Consider the following 14,500-nt stretch of genomic DNA (forward strand, 5'->3'; position numbering starts at 1 on the left):
CACAAACTGAAATATGATCTACAGTAATTCTGACTGAATCTGAGTTTTGTCATTTTTCAAAACAAGAACGATATGCTTCACATTTAAATGTGAAGCAATTTTTTTTTTTACTTCCGTATGTACTGCAGATGCCCTGACAAAGCCTTACTGTTGCATGTCGTTAGCATATATTTGAAAAATACTATCTATTAGGACATACTAAATATTTTTCTGGCATAATCAATTTTATGGAAGTATAATGATAATGATATTACTATGTGAAGACAGTCTAAGCTCTCTACAAGTCTGTTTAATTGAAATATCACAATCTAGTAACTATTTACAGCCCATTTGTCACAAAGGCTCAAAAACCTGAACTGTTGTAGATTCTTAGTCAACATGTCTGAAACTCCAATGTATTAGGAGATTACCACGAGCAGGTTCAAAAAAAGTTTCATATAAAAAAATCTTTATATTTCAGCAAGCGCCTCAACAGCTGCAGGCACCAGATATAAATCAATAGCAGATTACACAGTAAAAACTCCAGATTGTTGCAACTTAACTATTCATACACGTCCTGCATAAATTAGGCGAAAAGTGCCTAAACATATATATTAAACCTAAATCAGTAACCCTTTGCTTACGAAGGTATTTCTACCTTTGTTTTTTTATGTTAAGAAGTTTAACCCAAAAAAACTTTAAATGCCATAGAAAACAATCCACAGAACTGTGCATTTGTGTGTAAAAGATTCTTCTTGTTTTCCGACTAAAGGAACTAAAAGTTCTTCTCATACCGAGGTCAAACCATTCTCATTTCAAAGGCTTTAACACTTTGTAACAAAAAACAAGCCAAATCCTTGAAGCAGACGTTTTCAACTCAATAGATGCTGAAGTAGAGACACATTCATAATACAATCTGATAATGCACTGAAAAAAGGTCTGCTCTAACAGAAAGGAATATATCAAAATGCAAGTTGTCTGACAGAGAGAGACTTTGAAGAGACGAGAGGTGAAGGAGAGGCAGAGTAGAAAGGGAATGTAACACACAGACACACACACACACACACACACACACACACACACACACACACACACACACACAAACACACAAGTGTGCATGCACACACATGCAAAGGTGTCATGTATCCTTATCAAAGAGGCATTGTGAAGGAAGTCAGGCTAGCCAAGCTCAAAGAGGAGGACGTGTTTCAGAGTTTTCTGTTGGAAATCGAAACTGTCTTGAAAGTGTCTACAGAGCAACTCGGCTGGCCCGTCTTTACCCACCTCCCTTTCGTCCAGGGCTATCCAGGATGTCCAATAAGATGTGGGAACCTCCCACTGGAGGAGTGTGCTCGGTCACAGGAGGCCTCATGTTTTCACTTGTGGCAGACATTCCTGCTTTCCTTCATTTAACTTGGCCCAGTATTATTTGTGGATTCACTGTACCTGGGCTTAAACATTCGAGGTTCATGGAGCATCACTGAGGTGTTTTTCGTCATATGTAAGTGTAAACATGTGTTGACATCTGTGTTGATTTACAATCATGTATCAATTGTGTTAACAAAGCCATTGACACATTCAATGGTTCTCATTACATTCAAGAACAATGTGTAATGAACACAACAAAGTTGTCATGTATGTTAAACATTAACCATCAACAATTTTAAGCCTGTTGACTGCGTGGTTTTTACCATCTCACTATGTTAGGGTTAGGGTTCTATCTATCTATCTATCTGTCTATCTATCTATCTATCTATCTATCTATCTATCTATCTATCTATCTATCTATCTATCTATCTATCTATCTATCTATCTATCTATCTATCTATCTATCTATCTACCTTTCGTAAGTAAAAGGAATAGGCTCACAATACTTGAACTGAACTTGTGTTTAGATTCACAATCTTAACACTAACAATGATTTATACAAGGTGCATGGCTTCTTGAAATTTATGATTGTCTTATTACAAGCAAAGTGAAAATTTACCCTAATCCAATATAGATCAAAGTAGCGGCTTTTCAGAAGGTGAAATCCTTTTACTTGTCATCCCTTTTATGAGCTGCTTCACACACAGTTAATGCTGTATGATATCACTTTCGTAGATTAGCAGCTCAGAAATACTGTGCCATAGTCACTTATTTATAATCTAAAAACCAAAAGGAGCACTGTGCAAAGTCAAATGTATTTTACAAATAAGTAACATAAACAGTGTAAATCCACAGGTTTTAGTGTATTTTCAGTGCTTGTGTGTACCTCATCGTAGAGGAGAGGTATTCTATACTGATAGCAGACAGTCTTCCCCTGTAAATCTGATAAAAGAGTAGATTTGATTAGTATACCTTACTTTGCAACACACACTGTTGCAACGTGTGCTGTAAAAGGTGTGCATTGATTTGTGTCTCCTCATGCACCAACAGACTATAATGGATGAAGGCAGCAACAGGAGGAGGAAGGAGTCGCAGAACGGCTCCAGTTGTGGCAAAACGTCTCCCATGACAGACAAGAAGCCTGAGAAAGCGACTGTGCTTCAAAAAGATGTGAGTGTGTTAGCCTTTATGTGTGTGTGGGTGTGGGTGTGTGTGTGTGTGTGTGTGTGTGTGTGTGTGAGAACAAGTCTCATTAGATGTTCACACAGAAAGATCTCACCCCAGCTGTATTTTTTTCTTCTAACGGGGCTGGGACTGAGTACCAGTGTGTACCATGTTGGAAGAAAAAATTATTCACGCTTAATCAGTGACTGTTTCACTGTTATATTCAGACTTCTCATCTTACTGTCTCTGTTTAATCTTACACACAAACTCAGCGTGTCTCCTGACAGCAGGGAGACTGGGGAATCTGTGTGTTTCTATCTGAAAGAACGTGCAGTTCCTTTGTTATCATATGACCATTTCTTACAAAGGTTCCCGATTTGGCCGAAGAGGGTTTCTGTTAGAGGGTCATGATGTGTATTTAAGAGGTGGTCCTTTGAGAGGTCTTTGAGCAGTCTTGGATATGCAACTTGTCTATCATGTTGTACTTCTGATTCTGCTCCTTCTTTGCGACGAATAAATGTTCCTGTTTTAATGATTTTTACTCCGACGGGTCGAGTGAATTTTTCTAACAGCCACAACAACCGTCTTTTCATATTAACTCCATAGTGATCCACTCAGTGGTGGTGTGCAGGCTAAGCTCCCCAAATTAAATAGAGAAGGACATTTAACAGGATATATTTAGAAGTATTATGACAAATTGATATTTAGCACCACCTAATTTCCCCTCACTCTAATTAAGAAGTATTTGAGGTGACACATTCAGTTTACATAGTTAAGATGAGAAAAACATTCACTCTTCTTTAAGCTTTGGTTGGCCCTCACCTAATTTAGTATTGGTCACAGTGGTCTGTGGCTGACTTTGTGTGGGGCAATGCCTGGCTAACCGATAGATTTAGACTGATCCGATTTAGATTAGATATGCTTCCCTTCTCTTTCCAGGTCAACTGGACACACGGAGACCAACCCCATAAACAAAATGGCGTGTGTGAAGGACTGCTTCTTACTAATGAGCTGGAAAGACCACATTTGTGTTGAAATAAACCATACTTGGGTCAGGACAACTTGGGCTTTCATTCTTTTATGCATTAAAGGATGATTGGTCAGAACATTTCCTCATTGTGAATAAAAGACTTTATCCCAACATCCATCCCAGAATCTTTTAAACACTATTGTCATTGCAGAATAGAGCATGTAAAGAGGAAAGTTTCCTTTTGACTGTTTCTGTCTGAATTTCACTGAAGATAACATTCAAGAAAATGAACTGTGAGCATTGAAGTAATGCCTACCATTGCTTCTGTGCTCAGGTTGGCCTGTTAAGTGGCATCTGTCTGATTGTGGGGACGATGATTGGTTCGGGCATCTTCATCTCTCCTAAGGCCGTTCTGCTTTACTCTGGAGCTGTTGGACCCTGCCTTCTCATCTGGGCTGCTTGTGGTGTGTTAGCCACACTTGGTGAGAACGGCATCCAAACCAATATCACTTTACAGTAATCAGCATAAAAGATGTCTGTCTACTTTGATTTCTGCCTCTGTTTATAAACTCACGTAATACCTTACACAGTAAACATGCTAACAAAAAGCTTTATAATGTAATACACATTTATTTTTGTACTTCTGAAGTTAATCTTTGAGATCAGCGCTTTGAGATAAAGCTCTCGTCTTGTTGTCTCATTGGATGATTAACTTGAGTAATTGCTATCACAATGAAAAGGTCTTGAACCTTTGAGACAATAAAACATGATTTTATTTGACCATAGTTTTCAGGTCAGTGGTCTTGGCATGATGACTTGACCACTCCTTCATAGACCAAAATAACAACCTAGTGAAAACAATGGATTGGATACAATCTACAAATTTGGCTCATTTACAGTATTTTGTTTTTTAAAATCCATCATTATATTTCCTTGTAATTATCCTTTCATTTTCCGTTAAAACTATTGACTAAGTATGAAATCCGTTGAAGAATATTTCACATAAATTATTATATTTAGGAATCTTTGGGTTTATAGTCCACTTTTTCATATGGGTTGCATTATGATCCCTTGCGATTAAGTTATTACCACAGATTTGTCTTTGAGGCTGAGCGGACAGGTTGTTTAATTGTTTCTAAGTGAGAGAATTTTCCTTGAATGTTCTCCCATAAGCGGTTATCAAAGTCCTCTATGAGTGTGTGTTACATTTCTACTCTTCTCTCTGTCTGTGTTAATGTGTGTGTGTGTGTGTGTGTGTGTGTGTGTGTGTGTGTGTGGCTACACAGGAGCACTGTGCTATGCTGAGCTTGGCACCACGATCACCAAATCAGGGGGAGAGTATTCATATCTGACAGAGGCTTTTGGCCCCATCCTGGCCTATCTTTACTCCTGGACCACTGTCATGGTGCTGAAGCCGTCTGCCTTCGCCATCATCACTCTGAGCTTTGCAGAATACGCCGCCACTCCTTTCTACTCCGGCTGTACTCCACCTCTTGTTGTTACCAAGTGTCTGTCAGCAGCAGCTATATGTATGTCTCCCTTTAATCTAGTAATTTAATAGTATAGTAGTTTAATTTATTGATCAAATATTGAGATCTCTTGTAGTAGTTGTTGAAATAAATGGGATGCACGCCATATGTACAATACAACGGCACTACTTTGAAGGCGATTCATGAAGGGGCGCGCGCGCTTCTGTAGCCTCACCGACATGCAGTGTTGACGACTTGAGCCTGACGTCAAAGCACCTATTGTTATGTAGTTTCTTTGCTCAGCGAGCAGAGGTGCTGCCGCTAGCCGCTCCGCCTCACAACGCGCTCACAGGCGGTCAGTCTGCCGGCAGGTTTGCGCTGCAAGCTCCGCGTCCAAATTGAACATTAACAAAGCTCCTGATCCCGCTGTCTGATCCACTATGGCACAGCACTTTAAGTCAGTATCACTTCTGGATCTTTACTCTTTTCTCAAAAAAGAGAACTTTCCTTACATGAGGAGGTATACTCAGAAGATGTTCAGTGCACTTGTTCAAGTTTTCTCACAAGCAATACACTGAACATGAACAAAAGAAGGAGTGACTTGTCCCTCACAGGGACCCTTACTACTGAACACACTGTTTATGTTGTTCCCTGATAAAATACGAATGTTTTTTCTGATATCTGTTCAGAAAACGGATTCATATACTATATATGTATGTATGTTAACTGGCTGTTGCTCCAGAGTGCCTGTTATATTGCTCTGATAACATTACTTTAAATTGAAAGCATGCAATACACTAGTTTTAACTTCATTATTAAATTTACCGCATAGATTAATTGCAGAAAAATCATGCGATTCACCTTTGCCCAGCCCTAATATATATATATATATATATATATATATATATATATATATATATATATATATATATATATGTAGGTAATATAGGTATAGGTATAACTGCCTACGAGTGGCCACAAAGTGTCTAATGCAGGTCAATCAATGATATACTGTGCGTTCAGTACAGTTCGTAATTCTCTTCTCTGGGGACTTGGGGAATAGGAGCCAACGTAGTTTACTGATGTCGTGGACTAGATATGCAATATTATCTAATTCTGTACATTATTTCAGCAAATTATTATTTTGTTTTTTTTATAAAGTTGTTCTGATCTATGTCAAAGGGAAAGAGAAATGTCTGAGATAATGTCTATAAATAATCTCTTCTCTCATTGATGCAATTGATTTTACTTGTAATGTATTTTCTAAATTTCCTTCTTCTCAGTTTTGATCGTCACAGTCAACTGTTTGAGTGTCAAACTGGCGAGCTACGTGCAAAACTTCTTCACTGTCGCCAAACTTTTCATCATCCTTGTCATCGTTGTAGCTGGCATGGTAATGCTGGCACAAGGTGGGCTTAATGTTCAGTGTTTTCAATATACAGCTTCTCTTTAAATTTCTTCAGTAAACCGTCAAGTAATAACAATTGATGTGTCTGTCTGTATTGTTGTATATTTGTGTCCAGGAAACACTGAGAATCTGTCGAGTGCATTTGATGGCACGTCATCGTCTCTTGGAGCAATTGGACTTGCGTTTTATAATGGGCTTTGGGCTTATGATGGATGGTAACAGTTATAGTTCACTTCACTTAGCCCTTCAACATGATGTATGGGATTGACCACACTCCTATCTGAAGCAGTACATTGAAGTGTACTATCTCAAACGATACGACGAGCCTTTTCCTGCTGTACTGGCTCTATATTAGGAGCACTGCTGACCCTTCTCAACCTTTCAGCTACTCTCGAGCCTCATGCCCTTTCTCCGAATGTGGGAATTCAACCCTTGGACAACCTTATTATTATAATTATATTATATGAATAGGACATCTACATAATGCAGTTACAACAGTTAAACAAGTTAGGGATGTCATCAACTAATAAAAAATCTCTCCAGCATGGTCAACAGCTATTTATGCTATATCTACCCGGCAATAAGATACCATGTTATTGGGTTGCAGAAACACGGCAGTGGGGCCCAGTGAGTGCTAGAAACATCCCCAGCTGTTTCCTCTGGTCTTTTGCATATCAGGTTCAGTACTTGCAGGGGTGGTTTATGCACACCATTACTGAAACAGTATTCCTTAAATCAGCCATTCCCACCCTTGACTGTACTTAAAGGATTCATTGGTTGAACAGATTTCTAATAGTTTCTGTCTTTCTTTCTGTCATGTTGGGATCACAACAGCAGGTGGGAAGGCTTTAACACTTTGTACCAATAAGGCCAATAAGAGGGTAAAGCTTGTACAAAATACCACATAGAATACTAAATTGACTCTTCACTGACGTTGCAGGGGTGGCAGTGAACCTTTACGTATCACTGCAGGGAAAAACAAGGCCTTTCTGGTTGGCAGAGCAAGTCCATCCACATTTTAATGTGGTGCTTTGCAGAGGAGAGTGATCAAGCTTTTGGATTATTGAGAAGACAAATGCCTTTGATTAAACAACTAGTAGTTGTTTGTTTGTATTTTATATTATTAGCCATTACGCCAACTTTAAAGGTAAAACTTTAAAGGTAACTTCTTCCTTGTTTTCTTAGGAATCAACTGAATTTCATTACGGAAGAGCTGAAAGACCCATCCAGGTGAGACAGACTAAAACTTATCTTTTATTTTTATACTCTGCTCAGTTGTTTTTAAGAGGTACCTATACAAGTGAAATCGGAACGTTTTTTTTTATTGCAATATGTAATGGTCATAATAAAAAGTCAAAGGAGCGTGTCTGATGGGCTGCACTCCCTCATTGCAGGAACTTGCCACTGGCCATCCTCATTGGGATCCCTTTGGTATCTGTCTGCTACGTGTTGGTCAACGTCGCTTACTTCACTGTTATGACCGCCACCGAACTGCTGTTGTCTCCAGCTGTTGCCTTGGTAAGAAGCAACAACAATTGTCATAGTTTTAGAAAAATTCCGTCATAAAGTTTGAGTCAGTAATGGCATTAATGACTGCCTATCGTAACCATGTCAATTCTGTACTTATATTTGTAGTATACATTGCACACATATTTGTGTGTACATTTTGTTTATTCCATATGATGCTAGATTAACCCTCAGTGACAGCTCAGTATTAATTCAGACTACCTTTCTACATTTTCTGAAGGATTTGTTTGTGCCTCCTTAGACTTTTGGAGACAGAGTCCTATACCCACTGTCCTGGATTGTTCCTCTCTTTGTTGTATTCTCTACATTTGGCTCTGCCAATGGAAGCTGCTTCACAGCTGGCAGGTAAAAGAGACAAATGTCACATTATTATGAAATACAGAAGTAAAAGAATGCTTTTTTACTGTCTGCATGTGTAAAATGTTTTGAGCATATTTGTATGTATAAAAAAAAGTAGGTAAACAAAAAAGACAATACTGATGTTCGTTGGGGTGAAGAGACCGACAGAGATGCGGAAAGAAATATAAATAGAGAAAAAAAACTCAAGAAAGTACAGTACAAGAACTCAACATATTTTTGTTTTTTCCACAGACTGGCATATGTATCTGGCAGAGAAGGTCACATGGTTAAAATCTTATCTTATATTAGCCTGAAGCACTACACTCCTGCCCCTGCGCTTATATTCAATGTGAGTTCTACATTCTTAATCTCCTTGTTTACAATTTATTACAATTTAATGCAGAATCAATATTACAAAATACTTAAATTCAGATAAATGATTAATTCACTGTGTTGTTTCCTTCCCAGTTGACAATACATTTCTCTCTTTGTTTTTAGGGTATTTTGGCTATTTTCTACATTATCCCAGCAGACATCAACACCCTCATTAACTACTTCAGCTTTGCTCAATGGGTGTTTTACGGACTGACAGCACTGGCTCTCATCGTCATGCGTTTCACCAGGAAGGAGCTCCATCGACCCGTAAAGGTAAGGCTTGCTGACTGTTTGAACGAAGCTCCTCTTTTATAGAGTTGTGACTCAACAGGTTTATGTGTTATGGTGCCTTGTTAACTCGGAACTGCAATATAGTATATCTTCACGCACACTTTGCAAATACTGTCTTATTTTGTCTCACCGCTACACAGTTTCAAATATCTTATTGGTTTTAATAATCATCTGTCAACCAAGTTGATATTTGACTCTTGATAGGCTATTGCATTATTAGTTTTCACTTGCAGAAATAATGAAAGTGTCCGTTTGAAGCTGTATTTTGTTTTCAGGGTGTGTGATTGTGTGATTACTCAAAGGTGCCGATTGTCATACCAGGCTTAATAGTCCTGGTGTCCTGCTACTTAGTCCTGGCTCCCATCATTGATAAGCCAGCTCTGGAGTACCTTTACTGTACGATCTTCATCTTTAGTGGACTTCTCCTCTACTACCCTTTCGTCCACCGGAAGGTCAACTGGGCACGCAAACTGATGAGTAAGTTTACTCACAAATTTGTAGTTTTGAAATATGTTTATTTGTTCTTGACCATCAGTATATAATACTGATAGTTGTTAAATTGTGTGCTTAACGGTAGAAAAGTAACACATTTAATACAGTGTTGTAATGTGCTGATGTTATGGAGACTTCATGACCTCCATTCCCTTCTAGGGCCTATCACCATGCATCTCCAGCTGTTGATGGAAGTAGTTCCTCCTGAGAAAACTGAATGAGAGGGGATAGAACCGACAACCAGGTCAGATCAGAGCCTGGAATCAAAGTTCACCTCTGTTAAATAGCTGCATGACAAAAGTAAAAGGGGATGCACAGTGTTCATAAACCTACGTGCAAGTGTAATCTGAAATAATTTGTCATGTGGGTTTCAGGGTTCTCATCTCTGTGTCCTATAGGAATACCGCTGTGGTTATTCAAATTCACTTGGACCAAGGCGACGAGGAGACAGAGGGTTTAAACATAGCCTCATGATGTCTTTCTCCACACAAAGAGATAAATCACTGACAAAAACACAACTTTACTATGAAGATAATCAGCATTTACACAAATCATTCAGCAAAGATGTTAAACATTTCTTCATAATGTGCAATAAAAGTTTTACTGGGCCAAAGAGCACTTGATTGCGTGCTATATAGATATGCTTGAATCAGCTCTTGAGCAAAGGCAATGGAGGAAACGGGAAACATCATAAATGCATTGCGAAGACAACATGAAGGCTCAGATCATGCTTTTATTTATATTTGTCCTGTGGTTATAAACTGAAACCTCCGAGTTTCTTTAAGGATGTTTGTGCATTATTTAATAATGCTTTTACAGTGAAATATACTGGAACATTGCTGCATTGTGTAAGCTGTGGTGATTATTAAATGTATCAGTCGTGTTGAGCATGAAGTGGACATTGGAAGAAAAAAAAATTGCGATTCTATCAAATATCTTGACTGTATTTTCCTGATCTGACCGCTAGCTCAATATTCTTTGCAAAACTGACATTCTTTCTTGTTGGGTGTTAGCTCACCAACAACACAGCCACGCGTGTCTAGTGCAGAGTGATTAAAAAGTATTATAAGATATGTATGTTTTTGACTAGACACCAAAAACTGTCCCTGAAAAATATTCTGAACTCTACTTCTGATAGTCTAACCATAATGAACTTCACCAAGTTGACAAAAAAAATGCAAATACCTCTTGTGGTCCATTCATATGAATTCATGAATTTGTGGGCTATGAGTGATGCTTGATGCAGGGAACTTTCAGATCTTTGCTCATGTAAAAGACTTGCTGACTATGTCAATGGCCACAGTTATGATTAGCAATACAATTAGTGATTTTACTTCACCAAGGTCCCAATTGTCCACCAGATGTCAGTACAGCATTGTTAAACAGAACCGCAAAATCCTGCTGTTGATAATGTGTTTTCATTATCATATTTATACAATACTAGTACTACGTTTTGAGTTGGATAATATATGGATGTACTATTTATACACTACACTAATAATGTGTGTAATGTCTGAAGTTATCAATGATAGTGGAAGCTGTAATAGTATTTAAAGGCTGAAGGTGGGGAGCTGTCAATATTGTCATAATATATAAATCCCACATTGGATGGCAGGATGAGGAGATCTAAGGAAAGGTAATACGTATCAGGTTAGTACACAATACATTTTAAATACTGTGTAGTTTCATAAAGGACACAGACATTTGCAGAAACTGCATTTGGTCTTTGTTGCCCTCTAGTGGCACACAGTCTCTCCATAGATAGAGTTAACTAGGATCTCTTATTTGCGATCCCAGGGTTTAAAAGTGAGGCATTTCTACAGTAGGTGACACTAAATCTGCATTGGCTGTGCTGAATGAGAGGACATTTACAAAAAAAATGCTGGTTGGAACTGTTGAGAGAAGCAGGATCAGAAGCTGGTTATGTGGCCTGTTGCATGGCTTCATTTTATAAGTTTATGCAGCTTTTGTCAAATTAAATAAACAAGGCCCATATGGAGGCTGAGTAGATGTTGAGCAGATTGTTGGACTCTCCAGGCAATGGCCAGCTCAAAAGTTGAGCTGTAATTCAGTGCACATACAGTGGCTGTAACATAAATACCCTGGCTTACTCTATTATGTCTCCTCCTCTCATATTTTTGGGCTTTTTGAAATGTTGCACTGAACAGAAACGAGCTGTTGCATTGCGTTTCATCACTCTTTAATGGGCATTGGGTCCCAGGATGAAAGAAAAAACATTTTTCATTTTGGTCCTGGGAAGAAAAAAAGTCAAATCACCCTGAATTTATGAAAAAAAAATCGAAAAAACTTAATGTGTGTGTCTTTGTGCTGTTGGTGCTTTTGAGATGATGCAAGACAATTCTCCATTCGGTATCAATCGAGTACAGGGATTTGATGGCATTAAAGAACAATTACAAAACAACCCATCTGAGATCGTGAAATATAACTATTAATGTTCAGAGATACACACTAAACTCACTTAGATCACAGAGAAGTGGAATTGTGGCTCTGTTGGATATGTGAGAATTGTCATGAATGACTCAGTGAGCTCGACACTATGAGGACTCACTCATCCCAATGCGGATGGTGCGGGGCCCGGCACATACAGCAGTTTACTGCTCTCTAAACACTCAACAAAGTCACTACTGTTATCAGTCCTTGCTCCTCAATGGTAGAATGAGCTCCCCATTGACATCAGGACAGCAGCAAGTGTCTACATCTTCTGTTGCAAACTAAAAACACATATTTTTCCACTACACCTTGAATAAGGAAGATAGCACCCAAGTAGCACTTTAGTAGCACATAAATGGCAATTACTGATAGCATTTTGGAGTTTGACTTTATTGAAGGAAGTGTACTTTCTTGATTCTTGTTGTTCTGAGTTTGTACTCATGGTAGAATACACTTATTGTAAGTCGCTTTGGTAAAAAGCGTCAGCTAAATGAAATGTAATGTAGGGTAATGTTTTATGGGTTTGACATTGTCACCCATCAAAAAAAACTACACAAATCTTTCAGCGATCCCCGAAACGTTTAGTAACTTCTACCGCTGCTATGAATTCACATTCAGACATTTTGTGTCAATGTTTACATTGGAATGATATCCTAAAAACATTGTATGGACTGATACAACAAACGTTACCTCTCAATCTTCACATATAAGCCATAAGAAATGTGTGGCAGTGTTTGTATCTACAGAGAATCTGCCCTCTACCTGTATCTTCATTTCTTTTTATTTTGCTGTGTTCGGGACTCTTCTGGACGTCAGAAAAGAGCATGTAGACCCCATGTGCAGGTCTACATGCTTCTTGCATGTACCTCAGACCCAAGAAGCTGGCTGTACAGCCTGCTCTCAATCCCTGATCAAACAGTGCACCGAGACTCAAAGACCTCACAGGCCGGACGTAGACAGACAGAGAGAGAGAGCAGACAGGACACAGTAGGACGAAGTGTGCTTTGGATGATTCATAAAAAATCCGGCACCTTCTCACAGGTTTGAGGAGGTGTGGATGTGTTTATTTGGGCCAGAAAGGAGGGGCGGATTTTGAATGCTGACAGCAACTAACTATGGGACGGCATATTGTACCGGTATTTTTTTTTTCTAAAAAAGGAAATCATCAAAAACATATACATAATTTAACGCTGACCTGTATTACAACCCATTACTAAATTACCCATACTAAACATACAACATTCTTCGAAGTTCCCCCGGCTGTATAACTTTTCCTAAAAGGAGATGAACTGGTCATATAAGCTGATTGTGATACAATCAAGTTCAGTTGCTTCCTCTCTGTTTATTTCCAACTATGGCTTCTCCCTATCAAACTTTGCATTAGTGCAGTGGTAGATTGATTGAACATTAATATGCTAAATATTCTGATGAAAGTAAATGTGCACTCAAACATACACACACACTTTCTGTACATAAGGATTCGGCCTTGCTTGAATGGACACACACACACACGTGCGCACACACAGACACAGACACACACACACACACACACGCGCACACATACACACACTCATACAGTACATTCAAAAATCATCTCATTAATGGATAGACAGCTCTGATGAGGACTCATCTGCATATTATTATCATCACATTACAGCACTTTTCCAATCAGTTACTAAATTAGCATTTGGAACCCCGCAATCATTCAGCGACCTTTCCAAAAAACTGCATTATAATGTATCAGTAATGAACATATGCTACAAATGAAATCTGCACTTGTTCTGATTGTTTCTGGATTATCAGAAATAAAAATGAAATTAACAAAACACAATTCCATTTGCAAAAGTTTGGGTTTGTAATTCTCTGGGCTGTAACTCTGGATTGATCTGACATCCTTCCAATTCTAATAGTTTACTTATTCACCGCTCTATTAAGTATTTTGTTTTCTCAGTTTAAACTTAATGGTTAGAATGGTTAGCTGTCATTTCATAGTTTAACTGTGAATGCACTTAGATCACGGACTTTGGCACTTGAGGACCAGGTGAACTCAGTCTCACAGTGAGAAATAGCATTTCCACAGAGCCTAACACAGGTGGGGGAAAAGAACCAAGTATCACTTGAACATCCAGCAGAGGAGTCTATTTTGTCAACATGACCTGTTTTCCTCCATTGGAGGGCACACTTGAATAAGCAGTGGCAGTGAAGCGAGCCAGAGCCGTTTCATGTACACAGTGATCCTTTTACATTAGAGGATCCACATCCACTACTGCAAGACACATTTCCCAAGATTTGTGACTCACCCCCACCTGGCACTACTCCCAGAAGTGTCCTGGTATTGCCTTTAGTGTTAAGAACATGATGAAAAAAATGCTCTTCATTTGAATTATTATGTTTCAAATGACTGTTCTCTCACAAATGTTTCATTATTAACTTTGACAGCCTTTCTCTTGCCACTGTGACCGCCTGTTTGTCTTTCTTTCTTTCCAGCCAGATGGAAAAAACTGCAGGTGATTATATAAAATTTGCTAAATATTGTCACTGGCATTTATTGGATAATGTTGATAGGTAGAATGTAGTATAACAGTAGCACAAGTTGAAAAGAGTCTTAAACTCAACTCAGTAATGTCAGTTAGACAACAATATGTCTTTATGTATAGTTTACTAATG

General features: G+C 38.5%; 1 protein-coding gene across 4 annotated transcripts; it reads left to right on the forward strand.

Moving 5' to 3' along the window:
* Positions 1 to 1,340: 1,340 nt before the first annotated feature.
* Positions 1,341 to 10,259, forward strand: slc7a9 (solute carrier family 7 member 9). 4 transcript variants are annotated; one of them, XM_068573245.1, is made up of 14 exons: positions 1,341 to 1,480; positions 2,398 to 2,517; positions 3,816 to 3,963; positions 4,768 to 5,010; positions 6,234 to 6,359; positions 6,474 to 6,573; positions 7,544 to 7,588; positions 7,753 to 7,876; positions 8,127 to 8,230; positions 8,477 to 8,573; positions 8,723 to 8,872; positions 9,193 to 9,367; positions 9,542 to 9,626; positions 9,781 to 10,259. In XM_068573245.1, the coding sequence occupies exons 2-13, from the start codon at positions 2,404 to 2,406 to the stop codon at positions 9,601 to 9,603; spliced, it is 1,488 nt and encodes a 495-aa protein (XP_068429346.1). In that variant the 5' UTR covers positions 1,341 to 1,480; positions 2,398 to 2,403; the 3' UTR covers positions 9,604 to 9,626; positions 9,781 to 10,259. The 4 variants fall into 4 exon arrangements, with proteins under 4 accessions (XP_068429346.1, XP_068429355.1, XP_068429338.1 ...); XM_068573237.1 differs by lacking the exon at positions 1,341 to 1,480 and having other exon boundaries at positions 2,386 to 2,517; positions 9,757 to 10,259; XM_068573228.1 differs by lacking the exon at positions 1,341 to 1,480 and having other exon boundaries at positions 2,386 to 2,517.
* Positions 10,260 to 14,500: the final 4,241 nt, after the last annotated feature.

Source organism: Clinocottus analis, unplaced genomic scaffold, assembly GCF_023055335.1.
Source record: "Clinocottus analis isolate CAN_PGR_092001 unplaced genomic scaffold, fCliAna1.0.p SCAF_1, whole genome shotgun sequence".
Classification (NCBI taxonomy): Eukaryota; Metazoa; Chordata; class Actinopteri; order Perciformes; family Cottidae; genus Clinocottus; species Clinocottus analis.

Coding starts and splice junctions, on each gene's coding strand:
- slc7a9 (XM_068573237.1), top strand. CDS start 2,386: ATGCACCAACAGACTATAATGGATGAAGGCAGCAACAGGAGGAGGAAG. Junction 5,011..6,233: donor TCTGTCAGCAGCAGCTATAT/GTATGTCTCCCT, acceptor CCTTCTTCTCAG/TTTTGATCGTCACAGTCAAC. Junction 8,873..9,192: donor AGCTCCATCGACCCGTAAAG/GTAAGGCTTGCT, acceptor GATTACTCAAAG/GTGCCGATTGTCATACCAGG.